Raw genomic sequence first — 15,317 nt, forward strand, 5'->3', positions numbered from 1 at the left:
TTTACCTTTACCATGCAAATAGCACGGGCTATTTCCAAGCTTGGCGCCTGGATGTTTTTCTTTTGGTAATGGAAACATTTTCAGAGCTTATCTACGTATCAAAGTCTGGCCCATATCCTCTGCTTTAACGGAGGTCACTTGGCTTTCTTGATTAAGGAAATACTTGTCTGTCATGACATTGCCATTGGATTTCTGCAAACCTCTTCCTGCCCCTCACCCCAGAAAATGGTGAGGGAAGGAAAGCAAGAGAGATGTAAAGTGTTGCACTAAAGCAGATTTCTGGGGTTTGAATTCCAGAAAATTTGTCTCTGGAAAATGATTTCAATGTGTTTTCTCCCCTCCACTTTTTTCTTCTTGCAATAGTTTGAAAAGAATTAGTTTTCTAGGTCATTTTGTATGGAATCAGAACAAGGATCTACAGCTGAGTCCATGAAGGAAAGGAAAAGCACACACACACACACAACGCACCAAAGAGAAACGCCAGACGTGAGCTGCCAACTTGCAGGCGGCCAAAAAAGCAGACGGGAAAAACCAAACCGGGGACGTTAGCAAAGAGAAACTGGGACATTGCAGCCCCAGTGGTATCCAATTTCAAAAGACCATGTCTTACTGCAGGCGCATGTCTCGCAGAGCCCTGCGTTTCACAGCAGCAGCATGGGGCTGCGTGTTCCCCTCGAAGCGTGAACAGAGCTGCCATGAATGCTAATGCAAAGGGGCAGTGGGAAGGCGAAGGACAAGCACGGCCTCTGCAAGCTCTCGCCATGGCACCACAGAGCTTTTGAGGCACTGAGGACATTTGCAGACAGATCCCATGGCCCATCTAGTGCTGTGTTTGTCCCTGATAAGGACCTCCACATGCCTGGAGAAGAAGCAAGGTAGCACATACTGGCTGGCAGAGGAATAATCCAGTAAGAAGGGAAGTGGTTCCCGGCCACAGGCAGCCAGCAGCGGGCCTGGCTGATGCAGGCAGATGACACTGGAGGAAGGAGAAGTTGGCTGCTCCGTGGCAAAACCCAGCTGAGTTCATTCCAGCACTGCTGAGCTGCTGCCAAGCACTGTCTCACGACAGCGAGCTTTGCAGGCTGACAGGAGCAGTGCGTGGGACCAGCATTATCTCATCTCTTATCTTGTTGCTGCCTACATGGATGGAGCCCCTATTTAGCAGGCTGGAAGTGGGAAGGGAGCAGACTGCAGAAAGCAGCATGGAGGTGGCAAACAACATTTCCCCATTAGCAGGAGCCAGGGGAGCATCTTGGCCAGGACCTGGAGGCATTCTGGCCACATTCAGCAAGCAGCAGCCCCCCTGGGATCTCAGGGCTTGCTCAGTCTCCCTGGTTTCTGTAGGCTGTTTAATAGCAGCAGGACCACCTGCTCTGAGGATGCTGGGCAGCAGCAAGCAAGGGGTTTCCCAGCACCAGCCTGCACCTACCTCTTAGGGAGAGCTGCCTTAAGAGCAGAAGTTGGGCTATGGCTCTCTGCTGAGCCAGCCAGAGCTTAGCGCGGTAAAAAGCAATCATTTACCTTTACAGCCAAGACCTCTGCTCTAGGCACTACCTGTTTACAATGCAGCTGGAAGGGAACCCCACCTGCTCACCTGAGGCAGAGACAGCCCATAAATCATTGCCCCAGGCATCACCTGTAGCTTACCATGAGTCTCCTGAGCTGGGCTGCTGCAGCCCACCCTTTTCCTGCTGAGGAGAGCCAGGCCCGGCTCGGGGTGGGGAAGCAGGTGGGGAAGCAGGGTGGTCCTCTGCTTCTGCTCTGAAAGGGCTGCTTGTGTGTTGGCAGGCCAGGAATATTTTCCTGTTAAAACCGAGTCCTTTGCGATTTAAAACTGAGGCCTTAGCAATTCTACGGGAGCTAGCAGGGTGCAGGGACGGCCAGGACACCCCGTGGGCCGCGGCAGCACGCGAGGCCAGGCAGCGCGAGCCTGTTGCTGCTGCTGCTGCTGCGCGCTCCGGGAGGCTCCCAGCACAGAGTGCAGCGTGCGCAGCCAGCCGCGAGCGCGCGCCCCGGCCGGCCTTGCACGTGCTCGCAGAAACGCGGGGCTTCCCGCACCTCCGCTGCGTGCTGAGCTTGCAGCGAGCGAGCGGCTTCACCTGCCTCTGAGCCGCGCGCTGCCGGCCTGCGAAGCTGCTAATACAGAGCCTTTGTGACAGCCTTAATGAACAGAAGAACCGTTAACGCTCCGATGCCCTGACCTGCGTCCGCGGGAGAGCGTTGGCTGGGATGAGGAGGTGCAACAGGAAAGCGCAGAGAGCTCACGCTGCTCTCTCCAGATGCCGGGCTCTGTTTTTGAAATTGCCTCTTGGATATGTTTTCAACCAAGTCAAAATAAAGCCCAACCACACAAATATCTGCTTAAATGCTTTTAGCATCCCTGCTCTGCTGAGACAGACTGGCAAAGCTGACTGTCTGACCCCAGCTCGAAGGGCAGGACCGGAGCCAGCGCGCCGGCAGGGACGCACGGCTGGACAGGCCGCCGCGCTCGCTGCTCTGCCTCTCTGCTGCTCGCTGCGGGGCAAAGGCAGGTGTAAAGGGCCGTGACGTGGGGCTACGAGTTCCCCAACAGCCCCAAAACACCTTACAGAAAACTGTGGCTCAGGCTGGGGAAAATGCAGTGGGGAAACCGAGGCAGGGGGTGGCGAGGGGCTGCGTGAGCCAGCAGCCCTGTGCTCCGGCAGACAGAAAGGGGGGGTCGTCAGTGGTGCCGCGTTCGCTCCGGAGCTGCGCAGGCTCGGGCAGAGCGCTGGAAGAAACGTCCCTGCCTTTCCACAGCTTTCGGAAAGAAGGGGCTTTGCTGGGGCCCGGGAGCGAGCGGGGGCGGCCGGGGCCTGTCGGGCGCCGCGGGAAAGGGCAGCGACGCAGCCGGGCCGTCCCGCAGCCGGCTCCCGCCGCGGCGCTGCCTCCCTGCAGTCCGTTCTGGGGTCACAAAAGCAGTCTGGCACCCTAAGGAAACCAGCTCTGTCTTTCTCACTAGATGGCACCAGCAGGCCAGGAAAAGCGCTTGCAGCCCTGCACCCTGCTTTGGGGGGCCAGGCCGGAGCCTCGCGCAGCCCCCCGCCGGCTCGCTGCGAGCGGGGCCGCGGCTCGGCCCGCGCTGCCGCGGCCGAGCCAGCTGAGCAACCTGCGCAGGGCAGCGGGCCAGGAGGGATTGGCCTGGCCAAATTAGAGGTTAAGCAGAGATGGGAACTCGGTGGCATCCAAGAGGCGCCGGCTTCCCCGTCCGGCTCCCGCTGGCCCGGTCCCGCAGCAGGGCCGTGGGCCCCGGCGGCAAGCGCACCGCCGGCGCGGTGTTTGTGCAGCACCGTGCACAGGGCAGAGCAAGCTGGCAGCCGCCTCCTCCCCTGCTCTCAGCGGGCGACTGCTCGGAGGCAGCACGAGCAACTCAAGCGCATAGGAAGAAGGGGGAAAATGACAGAAAAGCAGCAGGGAGATATTTGAATCCAGTCCCATCAGCAGCTAAAACGTTCCTTTTTGGTGAGGCCGTGCTGGAAGGTTTTGTCTCTGGCTGGGATTCAGCGAACAGCTTTACAACAGCTGGGAAGGGGGCAGGGAGCCGGGGGGATCTGAGCATGCTTCGGCTCCAGGTTTTGCTGTGTTTTCTGACACACGTGCTGAGCTCAACTCCCGATAAGCCATTCAGCCGAGCAGTAAATCAGCCACCAGCAGCCTTGCCTTCTCCAGTTTCTCCTCCAGAGCCAAGATTTCGGCTCCCTGGAGGGTCCAAGTCTCTGACAACTGAGCTAACCCGCGGAGAGGGCTCCAGCGGCTTTCCCCTGCTGCAGAAGGCTGCGCCGCCGCGCGCAGCGGCCGCTCAGCGCTGGGCTGCTGCTGGCTCTGGGCATCCCCAGCCAGAGGGGCACGGGCAGAGCCGCTGCCAGAGGGCTGGGGGCTGAGCCTGGACCGCCCCAGCCCCTCTGCCACGGAGGGACCTGCCTCATCCCTCGGTGCTCCTCACCCGCAGCAGCTCCCGGGGCTCCCTGCACGCCCGGGGCAGAGAGGCCGGGCCCCGCGGGGCAGGCTGCAGGCGGCCGGCCGAGAGGGCGCAGGCAGGCACGGTTTGCGGCTGCACTGATTGCACAAGCCGTGACGCCCTGTGGCCAGCTCCGACTTTCCCATGGATGCTCCTGGATCGCTGCCCCCAGGATCCCAAATCAGAGACCTGCCGCTTGCACTGCGAGGCTCTGAGGCGTTTCCAGGAACAGCTTTGGGGCTGCTATGTTTGGGTCCAGGGAAAACACTTGGGCCTCCCATCAGTCCCCCTTTTTGGATTGTGCTGCTGCTGCACTGGGCCCCTGTCAAAATCACAGGGAGCTGCTGGGGCTCCCTGGGAAGAGGGGCCTCATGGATTAGCCGGGAAGTGCTGGAGCGTCACCCCGCAGTGACACTAAACACTCGCTGTTTGCAAAGGCCCTCGGCTGACCGGAGCAGTTCCTCCAGGAGGGTGTTTAATTAACACATACTAATGACCCTGCAGGTGCAAAGCTTTACAGGCCGGCTCCTGCCCGTCCTGCGGCTTGCACGCTCTGGCGCCCGCGTCCTGGGTCCTGGCGGAGCCCAAAGGCAGGGCCGGGCGGCGCCGAGGGGTGCTGGGTGCAGGGGCGGCTGGGCAGGCGGTCAGGAAGGGCTGCGCCTGGGCTGGGAGCGCTGCTGTCGGTCTGGCTGCTGCAAGCGATGACCTCAGCGCCTCTGCCCCTCCGCGCGGCACATGTCGCTCGGTGGGGATTGATTTAACACGTGTGGAGCCTCTAGTCTCCTAGAGGGGAGGAAATCACTTTCTCTTGCTTTCCTCCCGCTGTACCGAGTCCTTTGGCTCTGGCACTGGCTGCCTTTCTTTTCCCAGCTGGTGTGAAACGCAGACAGGGAAAACGGAATAGGTGGAGGAGTGGAAAAAGCCTAGCAGGGAAAGCTCAGATTTAACAGCAGCGAGAGGCAGAGGCAGCGAGCGCCGGGCTCCGGGGCCGAGCCCCAAAGCCACCGAGGGGTGCAGGCTGGAGGGGACGATGGGTGAGGCTGGGTGCCGCTCTGCCTGGCTCTGGGTGCCGCGCAGACGGGCCGAGCAGTGACAGATACGGGAGGGAGGAGTGCTGGGCACGCGAAGACGTTTCTGTCTCCATCATGTTCCCCTGCACAGCGAGCTCGCTGCAGCGCCTGCTTGCCATTTCAGCAAGTTTTCTGGGCAGTATCAGGGCAGCTTCAAGAACATGAATGGAGAGAGGGACGGGATATGCAGGGGGAAGGGCAGGAGGGGCCGCAGCTGTGGGGTCCGCGGGGCAGGGGCGAACCCTCGCCGGGCGGCCGCAGCCGACCCCGCACGCGGCCCGCGGGCTCGGCAGCCTGGGAAAAGGTCCCGTCCAGGCCCAAAGCGCCGTGCTCGTGCTGGGGACAGCGCTGGTGCTCCCCGGGACACGGCTCTAACGAGGAACAGCGAGGAAGGGCGGCGTGTGCAGAAAATAGTCGGCAGCCGCCCATGTCCCGGTGGGCCGGGGGAGTGCTGCGGCTGCCGGGCGGCTGCTCCCTGGCCGAGGCGGCAGCGGCTGCTCTGCACACCAGCCCTTGTCCCTCTGCAGCCGGCTAAGGAGACCGCAACAGCACGCTCCTCGGCCGGGAGAGAAGGGCTCAGTCGGTAGGAGGGCCCCGGCCACGCCGGCGCGTCGTGGGCTGCTGGCACGTCGTCAGGTCACCCGAGCGAACGCGGCCCCCGCTCTGCCCGGCGCCCTTCCCGAAGCATCGTGCAGAAAGCGTCCCTTACCTAGGTACTGCCCTTTGCCTTCCCGGAAGGGGGGGCCCAGAGGGCCTTTCACCATGGGCTGCATGTATTTCACCTGCGCGTATCCCGCCGCTCCTCCTCCCGCCGCCGAGCCGAGGCCGGCCACCAGCAGCAGCAGCAGCAGCGCGACGGCGTCCGGCAGCATCCTGGCCCGCGCCGCTCCTGCGGACAAAGCGACAGTGAGCGCGGGGCCGGCTGCGGCCAGGGAGCTCGCGAGGAGCCCGGCGGGGACGGGGACGGGGACCCCGCCATCCGGCCGGGGGTTCGGACAAGCCGCCTCGTCTCGCTGCGCCCCTCTGAAACGGGGGCGACGGCTCCCCCGAAGGCGCAACGCCTCGCGGGTGCCTCGTCGCGGCCGGCTCCCCGGGGATGCCGAACAAAGACACCTAACGCCGCCCAGTAAGGAACTGGGGGGCACCAAGGGCAGACGTCCAAAGGCTGCCCGAGGACCTGCTCCCCTCGGTCACCCCCGTGTCACTAACTTCCCTGAAGGGCCTGGTGCTACTCTTAACGCGCGGAGGGGCGAGCGCCCTCGGCGGCGAAAGCCCGGAGCGGAGGGCCGCCGCGCTTCGGAGCAGCCGCTCTGCCATAAGGGCCTGTTTACTTAAAATAAATACCCTCTATAAATATACCTTTCCTTGAGCAACGTTTTCTGTGCCAGCTCCGAGCATGGAGCTGCAAACAGATGGGTTTGCAAAGAACGTTATTTTCAGAAGCTTAAAAAACACGTGATGCCAAAGTGCTCTGCTGGTTTTTTTTTGTTTTTTTTTTGTCCTTCTTGTAATAATTGACCCGTGCTTGTTATTAATAAGAATTAAGCACTTTGCCTTTCCCTGCCTAGGGAAGCAGGGGCAGGGCTGCTGCGCGCCTGGATTTGATCGGAATTTCCTGAAGCGCTTGCACTGGAACGGCACGGCAAGAAAAGCTGCAGCGTGGAAAAAAAAAAACCAACAAAATAAAACAAAATTAGAGAAAATTAAGGAAAGGGAGTGGGGAGCCCTAGCGTGGGATTGTTCCCGATGCTGCAAGCACTTGGCAGGTCGTCCACGGTCCCCCGCGACGGCTCAGCCCCGAACTGCCTCTCTCCTGCCCCAGCAAGCGTGCCCGAACGCTCGGCTCGGCCGCGGCCTATCTGCCGCTCCTCCCTGCCGGCCCGCCGGGCCGAGGCCGCCGCTGCCCGCTCGGGGACACCCCGGCCGGCCGGATCGCCACGGTCCCTCCCGGCGGACCCGGGATGGCAGACGCGGCCCCCCGAGTCCCCTCTTGCCCCCGCCGGCTGGGGGGGCTCTGCCAAAGCCGAGCGGAAAGCAAGCCGGCGCTCGGGAGGGAGAAAGGGTTTGGCCGGGCCGGGGCCGTCGGCGCGGCGCGGGGCGAAAGGAGGCGGCACAACCTGCCAGGGAGCGCAGCGACCCGGGGTCGGCTCTGCCGCCGGCCGCAGCGGCGCCGGGACCCCGCGCGGGCTCAGGCCGAGGCCGTAGCTGGGACAGGGCCGAGCGGGCCGAGACCCCTCCGTCCGCTCCCGCTGTAAAAATACAGTTTCTGCTAAATACAAGGGAACAAAATCCTGATTCAGCTGTTTGTTTGTTTTTCCTGACCTGGTTCGACCCCCATCTGCCTCTGGCTCTAACTTTATCCACCCTCCTTTTTCTCCGTCCCTCTCTTCTCCCACTTGTGCTTTATTCAGATCCGCTCCTCCCCTTTTTGGGGGGGTTTTGGGGGATGCTCCTGCTCGATTAAACGCACCCTCCTGAGCCGTCCCGGTCCAAGCCCGCTGGGTCGGGGCCTGTCCGCGGTCCGCGGCGACGCGCAAGCACCCGCAGCCGCGCGCGGCCCCGAGCCGACGGGATGAGGGAGAAGCAGCCCAGAATAACCCACCCGCTCTGGCTGGCGCTGCGGGATGCGGCATCGAGCCACCCTGCTCCGACCGTAGCGCGGGGCAGCCAGGCAGGGGGCTCATCAACGCTCTCGTCTAATCCGGGAGGATAATTTCACCTGCCGCCTGCCCTTCCCGGGAAGGGCTGCCGGGGCGAGGGGACGAGGCGCTTTGGGCTGAGCCCCCCCCACCCCAAAGCCGGGGAGCCCGGCGCCGCGTCCGCCCGAAAGCCCTTGGCCAAGGCCCCCCGCCTCCGTCTCCTGCGGGGGGACGGGGCCCGTGGCTCCCCGTTTCCGCCCCGCCGCGACGGGGGGGCCCCGCCGTTACCTGCTCTCTCCAGGCAGTGATTTAATAAAGATAAAATGGAAACATCTGGAGCCTTACGTGAGGGATGAAGCGTGCGCGACAGGGCTACGAAGAGGCTCCGGCACGCCTGCAACGTCCCGCGTTACAACATGATAATTAACCATAATTAGCCACCAGGTAACGGCCTCATCTTCGAAAGCACGTTGCAGACGTTCGCTCGTCCCTGACGTGGGCGCCGGGGGCCGCCGGCCCCAATAAAAGTTACTGCATGATGTCATCTGTCCACCCCTCCCGCCGGGCCAATAAGTCTGGGGAGGTTGGTTTTTTTTTTTTAATTCCCCTGTACGGCCAGCAGAAACGCCGCGAGAAGTCTTTATTTTTTTCCGTCCGGAGAGGCGAGGCGGCGGCGGCGAGGGCCCTCCCCGGGCGCCGGCGGAGCCTCCCGGCCGCGGCGCGCTGCTCTCCCTGCCGCCGGCTCGTCGGGCCCGGCTGCAGAAGCGCGGAGCAGCGCGGCAGCGAGATGGCGGCCTCTCCTGCCGGGACGGCCCCAGCGGGAGCCCAAACAGGGCTCGGGAGAGGTTATAAACGGGGTCCGCTCGAGGGGCTCGGCCTAGCGGCCCTGTTTTCCGTCACCCCGGGAGCTGGCGCCGGTTCGGCGCGCCGGGGGGGCCGGCGCGAGGCGGCGTCCCCGGCACCGGTTCGGAGCCCGCCGCCGCGCTCAGCGTGCGAGCGTCCGCTCCCCCGGCACAAAAACGAAAGCACCAGCAAAGCAAAAAAAAAAAAAAAAAAACCACCTCAGGCTTTTACAGTAGGCGAAACAAGACCAGAAAGGTCACCTGGCTCCCCCGGGAGCGCGGGGCGGCCCGCACCGGCAGAAACGTCCTGCTCCCCGCACCTTCTCCCCTTGCCCCAACCGGAGTCACGGCCCCCGCTCGGGAAGGCCTCAGTACGTCCAGTGCGCGCGGGGGACGCGGCGGCAGGCGGGTAGAGCGGAGAACGCGTTTACACGCAGCAGCGAAACACGCGCTCGCTCGGCGGGGGGCAGCGGGGCGGCGCAGGCCGCTGCGCGAGGGCCGCGGGCTTCGAGGCAGCCCGCCCCTTCGAGCCGCTCCGTCCTCTGATCGTCGGCAGCAAAACAACGAAGCAGGGAGGTCTTTTTTTTTTTCCCCCCCAAGCCCAACCCGAGGCTGGACGCGCTCCCTATTATTAAAAAAAATAATAAAGAGAGTCAGAAATGAAGAGTGAGTTATGGAAACGGAGGGAGAGCGCGTTGTGTCCGCGGGCCCGGCTGCGAAAGCCAAAGGCGCGGCAGCGCCGCCGGGCCGGGAACGCGCCGGGAGAGCTTTGGCACGAACGCGGCTGTAAACGCGCGACACCCGATACGGCCCGAAGGCTGCTGCGCGCACGGCTCCGCCGCCGCCCGCCCTGCCCCAGAAGGGGCGAGAAAACGTTTGACGAAAGGCGAACACCCCCCTCACCCGCCCCCCCGGGCGGCGCGGGGGACCTGGGGGGGACGCACACCACCAGCGCACGGAGGCCAGCGGGCTGTGGGTGCCCCGCCGACGCGGCGAGCCGCCCGCCCGGGCACGGACAGCGGCCCCGTCACCGAGCACGGGGGCGATGCCCGAAACGCGCCGCCGGGCCGGGGCCGGGGCCCCGCGCGGCACCCCGCCGCTTGATCCCGCGGCCGGCGGGTCAAAGAGCAGCTAAGGCGGATTAATGACCGTCCGCGTGTGCGCGCCGGGAGCGCACTGCCCCGCCGCAGGTCACGGCTCAGGGCTTAATCCTTCACCTCCGGCTGTCAAAACTCCTCCGCTAAACTCCGGCGAGCCCCGGGGCTGACGGCTGCTGGCGGCCGGGGGGGCGGCACGGCTCCGGGCAGCCGCCCGCGGCTCCGCCGCCGCCACCGCTGGGCCCGCAAGAGCTGGGGCGCCGATCGGCATCGAGCGCCTCGGCCGCAGCCCGCAGGGACGCGGTGCCCTGCGCTGCGGGCAGACGTGCCCGGCGCGCGGCCCCGAATCGTGCCAGAGCTGAAGACCGGACAGCCCGCGTGGCCAGCATCCGTGGCCCTTCCCCTTGCACCTACTGACTCAATTTTGGCTTCAAAATTCAACAGCTCAGCACAGGGGACTGAAGCCTCCCCGGGCTGCCGGGCCGCTTCCGGAGCGGCCAGCCAGGCACGGGTTTCTGCCGGGGCCCCGCACCGAAACACGGCCGGCACGGCCCGTCTAGCTGCTCAGCCCCAGCGGTGCGGAGCCACACGGGCGCCCTGCGGGCCGCGTCCCTGGGCAGCCCGGCCGAGAGCCCTTCTCCCCCGGCTCTCCCCTGGCGGGGATTAGCCCACGGCACACCAGGAGCCCATCAGCAGATCTAGTTCTGGTGCTTACAATTGATCGCAGGTGTAGAATCAGAGGCTATTTTGGAGATTGCATCCCCAGAGCTTTTAAACTTGCCAAGAGCGGAACTGAGCTTCCCCAGCCTCAGCAGCCGCTGACATGAAGCAGAGCAGCTGTCCCAGCTCCTTTCCTGGCTTTTGCTGCTAACAACTGTCCTCAGCTTTTGCAGGCAAAACGCGGAGCCCGGCCGCGGCACCGACCGGGCGGGGACAGCTTTGCTGCACAGCATGACACGAATATCGGTGCGGACAGCATGGGATCTTCAGTAGCTCAGTTAAGTCTATGGATGAAGCTGTCCCCTGGGCTTCTCGGCTGGTTGTGGACAGTGGTTTGAGCCACGGCCCAGCCGTGCTGGTGGGAGGGATGTGTTTGAGGTGGCTGAGCACCTCTGTTTTGCTGTATCGCTCGCCCCACTCCCAGCGTTGAGCCCGCTAGTAGCATCCCCCAAATCACTGGGGCCCCATTGCTGTGCATGAGCACCTGCGTGGGCAGGGATGGAGCCAGACCCTCCTCCACTCTGATGGAGGCAGCGCTGGTGTTTATTATTGCTCCGCGCTCTCAGCCGCCTCTCCTCACAAGCCCCGATTCCTGGAGTCTCTCGGAACAAGGAGCCCAGATTAGGGAATATTAAGAACAGACCCTCATATGCGGCCTGTCCAAGAAAAACTGCAGGGACTGGCCTTGAATGCCTGCCTGGTGTTATGCTTATTTGCATTGCTGCCGCTGTGCAGTCGGGTCGCTTCTGCAGAGCAGATGTTGCTGGGGGGCATGAGCTGCCCTGTGCCGGGTGGCATGGCCACGCGTGTCCTCCCAGCAGCTGCTGTGCCACTATCTCCTGGGCTGCAGCGGCAGCCACCCCTGCGAGGAGAGCCCTGCTGGCCCACGGGCCAGCGGCTTGCAGCTCGCATAAGCTGCTGCCGGGCTCCTGAGCCTGCAGAGCGATGGTGCTCAGTGAAACGGGCACGGGGCAGGCAGCACGCGGTGCAGCATGCTGCTGCTGCTGCGGCAATGCCGCGCTGTTGCTGCAAATGGTCTTGCAGGAGCCGCCCCGGCGCGATGACAGGCTTATGGAAGCAGGGCTGCGTGCTGGCATGGTTGATTAGCTCAGCAAATCCCCATGTCCTGAAACGCTGCAATTAAGTAGCTCTGAAAATCAGTGTGATAGGACTGCCCTGCAGCCAGGCCATAAACCGTCAAGGTCAGGCAGAGCCTGGGCGCCCGGGGCCGCCCGAGCGGGTGGTGGCGGAGGCTGCCTGGGGGCCACGGCAGGCCCCGAAGGCTGCGGTCGGACGTGGGTAATGCCGTGCTGCAACGCCAGCTGCGGCTCCTCGGGGATGCACGTGGAAGAGCGAGACGGTTTGACGGGCGCGTTTCCTTCCTGCTCCCCACCTCTGCGGCGGGTTTCTGCTCCCAAGCTTTATGGTCCCCTCCTCCTCCCCCACCTCCAACCTCAAGCTCCTCCGAAATACCAGACTGAGTGCAGCATTAATAGCAGGGTTGCCTGCCAGGTGCATAGTTTGACCAGTCGGATCGCACATGCCAAACCACAGGTATTTTATGAGACGTTTCCTGTTATGAAGACATTTTTGTGGGTATTCTTTTTTCTTCCCCTCTTCTTCCCCTCTCCTCCCTGGTGGGATGGATGCCCCTCGCCCGCGCCCCCGCGGGCTCAGCACGCCAGCTGCTGCCGGGGCCGCTCGGCTGAGCGCGCATCCTGGGGAGCGATGGCGGTGCTGCCTTCGCGGGAGCCAAAAGGGCTGAGCAGAGGCAGAGCTGGCTGCCGAGCCCCCTGCGTGTGGAGGGGGTGACCTTACTACGGGGGTCTTGTCTCATCTTTGCTGTCTGGGGGTCTCCGAAGAGTTATCTGTTTGCAGATGCAGGCTGGGGTGGGAGGCCCAAGGAGCAGAAGGACAAGCCTGGGCCCATGTTTTGACCTTCCTAAGGCTGTTATCCAAGCCCAACCTCAACCAACCACCTTCTGGTGCATGAGGTGTAGCATCTGGCCAGACATCCCAGGAGAAATGCGGGCTGCGAGGCCTTTAGAAGAGCTTTAGAAAAGCTTGGGAGATGTTTCTCACAGAGATGTGTATTGGCTCGGTCAGCCAAAACACTTCTGGTCCAAGGAACACATAAGCTCCGGTGGGGAAGGGGACAGTGTTTACACAGGGGCTGTGGGGGCAGATGCGGCTTTGCCGTTGCAGATCCTGTACAGAAACAGGGTTTTCTAATGCAATGGGTATTTTGCAAAGAAATCTGCTAAGCCCGAAGGGACCCGCAGAGAGCGATTCACATGTCAGGGAATTTGCAGGCAAGTGGCCATGAACCGCAGACGTTTAAACTTCCAGCCTTGTGCTGGGGTCACGGGTTTAATTATAACGCGCTGTGGTCCGAGCCGCCATCCCCTGGGGAAAGGGGCGGCTGGAGGGGCAGATCTAGCTCGTGTTAGGTGGCTGCCGCTTGCCCAACTGCTCCAGCCTGCTCAAGTCCTGCCTGATCACAAGGTGCAAAGTGCAACTCCCCGAGCAGAGAGCTTGCGCCGTTAGCGGCGCAGCCCCTCCATGTACCAGCAAAGCCCCTGCGTCCTGCTGCTTGCACAGAAATCCTGGGCAGGATGATGATGCCTTCCTGGGCAGGTGAGCAGTGCTGTCCCTGTCTTAAGTGCAGGAAAGCCCGGCCGGCAAGCAGCGATTCAGATCGAACAGCAGCACCAAAACATGGCCAGTCCTGGAATACCATCAAAGTCGCTGAATGAGGTTAGACAGCCGAAATTAGATCAGATTAAGGATAAATTGACTCGCCCAAGGCCACACATCAACTCAGTGGCAGCGCCAGGAATTCCTGGCTCACAGCTCGACAATCTGTCCCTGTGAGCACGCGGCCTGCGAGTCTTCTCCTGCCAAGAGCTGGAGCCCACTGTGCGCTTATAGCAAGAGATAGCCCCTGTCTAGCTGAGCTGGGAAGGACCGACAGGGGAGCAGAAGCTCAGGGACCTGCTGAGACTTGCTCCAGCCCACGCGGCAGGGCAGCAGCTGAGCATGGATCAGAAGCAGGTGCCCGGCCCCATGTCCTGGTGGCCCGAGCCCTGCTGCCAAGCATGCTGAGGAGCAGTGAGTGATGCTTTGGAGGAATTTTGTTATTTATTACAGTACCTCAGTACCTCCATGCTGGTTCTTGGCCCTCTCAAGCGTGTTGAGAAGTGTAAAGTTAGAATAAAATCAAACCAACAAAGAGCAGGTCCCTGCCTTTGATATAGTGTCAGCTCTGAATTAGCCTTCTACCTCTCCAAATCCTGGACACCTGCAGCTCCTGGATCCCATTGCTCCTGCATGGGCATCACAGAGGGCTTTTGGTTTCTGCGCTTGAGCAAATGCTATGATATTAAAGCTGCTCCAGCCCCTGCCTGCCACACAGCTAGGTAGCAAGAGGCTTTGAAGGTCTGCAACAGGGGAACAGGGTAGGGGCAACCAACTGCAGACTCCCAGGAGAGGACGGATGATGTGCCCAGTGCTGGCTGGTGGGCTGCGCACCCTCTTCCTGTGGCTCCCAGACTCCCTTCCCTGCCCTGGCAGGAGGTCTGCACGGGGTCCTGACCCACGGCGCAAACAGGTGTCCTGCAATGATCCTCTCCAGCACCAGCTTTGGCCCTGCCGAAAGAGTTTGGGGGGCAAAAAGAGGAGATTTTCCCACACTCTGTAGAGGTCTAGGTCTCCTCCTGAGCCCTGCAGCTGCAGAGCGGAGAGCTGAGCTGATGGCTGGGCTGGGAGTGCGTACGGGATAGCTGAGCCTCCCAGGCTGATTCAGGGCCAAGGTGCCAATGGTGAGAGCATGTAAACTGCAGCCTGCTTTCCTGAGCCGGGGCCAAATCCACAGCTCCCAGCAACGGTGGCTGAGTGCTGGTTTGAGTAAATGTACTGCTGGGCAAGATGGCTTGGCGCCTTTCCCTTCTTGAAGAGTTTTTTTCCCCCCCCTCTTTGATACAGTATATTTTATAAATAAATATAATTGCATTCGCCTGGGCTCGTTAGGATGAGCTGTCTCTGTTTCTGGGACAGGGCTATGTTTTTGGAGCGGGTGTTAAGGATACGTACTTTAAAGCTTTATGCTTGGGACGTGCAGTCAGGATGTTCACCACTTCCAGGCTCCAAATGTAAGGGATACAATAGCAAAAGACATGGAACGAAACCTGGATGCAGCTTGGTGGGACCGTGGCCCACATGGGCCCTGCTTAGCTTAGAGCTAGGAATATCTGAAAGGGGCTGTCTACGTTTCATCCCCACTCAAGAAAAGGAGGAAAAAAAAAAAAGCAAAGCAGGATGCCAGGGAATTAGAAATAGTGGGACCTTGATGCAGCAGTGCCCGAGAGCCTCTGCCTGCGGGGAGTAGCCAACCCCCTGCTCCTGGGCACCAGGCATGGAGCTGCTTGCAAGCTTGGAGCTCGTTTGGAGAGGATTTTGCCCTAAACCAGGCATTTCTTCCTTTTTTTTTTTTTTTTTCCATAGGTAAGCAAAGCATTTTCAGCCGCTTCCACAGCATCTAAAATCCACTATCCATCACTGCTGGTGAAAGCTGGGACAGGGGATGGGGGTGGCTAGAAATACCCGAGTTGCTGCTGAGAGCTCCTGGCAGGTTGGGGCTGCTCCTGGCGACAAGGGCTCCTGCCACCAGCACAGCCGAGACTGGATGGGGTGGAGAAACCAGGGCCTGAACACACAAAAGGCAACTTTAATTCTTCTGTGGATTAGCTTTAAAGTAGTGAGTGCTTGCTATGTAGGAACTGTCCATGTGACTTATTCCAGGATCATCTCCTTTCCAAGATGTAAATGCATCCATCATTATCCAGTGGTTTTATTATCCCCAAACCGCCCAGTTCTCCTTTCGCTGCTTGGAAGGCTTTCCGTGGCAGTCGTGTTTCGCGGCACACGGCTGTCCGTGCAGGCAGCTGTAACCCCTGCCTTCCCCCGGCACACCG

The 15,317-nt window shown here is 61.6% G+C and overlaps 1 protein-coding gene across 4 annotated transcripts in view; it reads right to left on the bottom strand.

Moving 5' to 3' along the window:
• COL8A2 (collagen type VIII alpha 2 chain) overlaps positions 1-15,317 on the bottom strand; it is a 41,174-nt gene that overhangs the window by 7,858 nt on the left and 17,999 nt on the right. For 2 of the 4 annotated variants that reach the window (XM_068917413.1, XM_068917412.1), the window contains exon 2: positions 5,756-5,935. In XM_068917413.1, coding sequence (XP_068773514.1) covers positions 5,756-5,918 — 163 coding nt within the window. In that variant the 5' untranslated portion in view covers positions 5,919-5,935. Of the gene's footprint in view, positions 1-5,755; positions 5,936-8,030; positions 8,258-8,788; positions 8,810-15,317 lie in introns of those variants that run through there. The other 2 variants (XM_068917416.1, XM_068917415.1) reach the window with 2 other exon arrangements.

This window comes from Struthio camelus, chromosome 23 (genome assembly GCF_040807025.1).
Source record: "Struthio camelus isolate bStrCam1 chromosome 23, bStrCam1.hap1, whole genome shotgun sequence".
Lineage (NCBI taxonomy): Eukaryota > Metazoa > Chordata > Aves > Struthioniformes > Struthionidae > Struthio > Struthio camelus.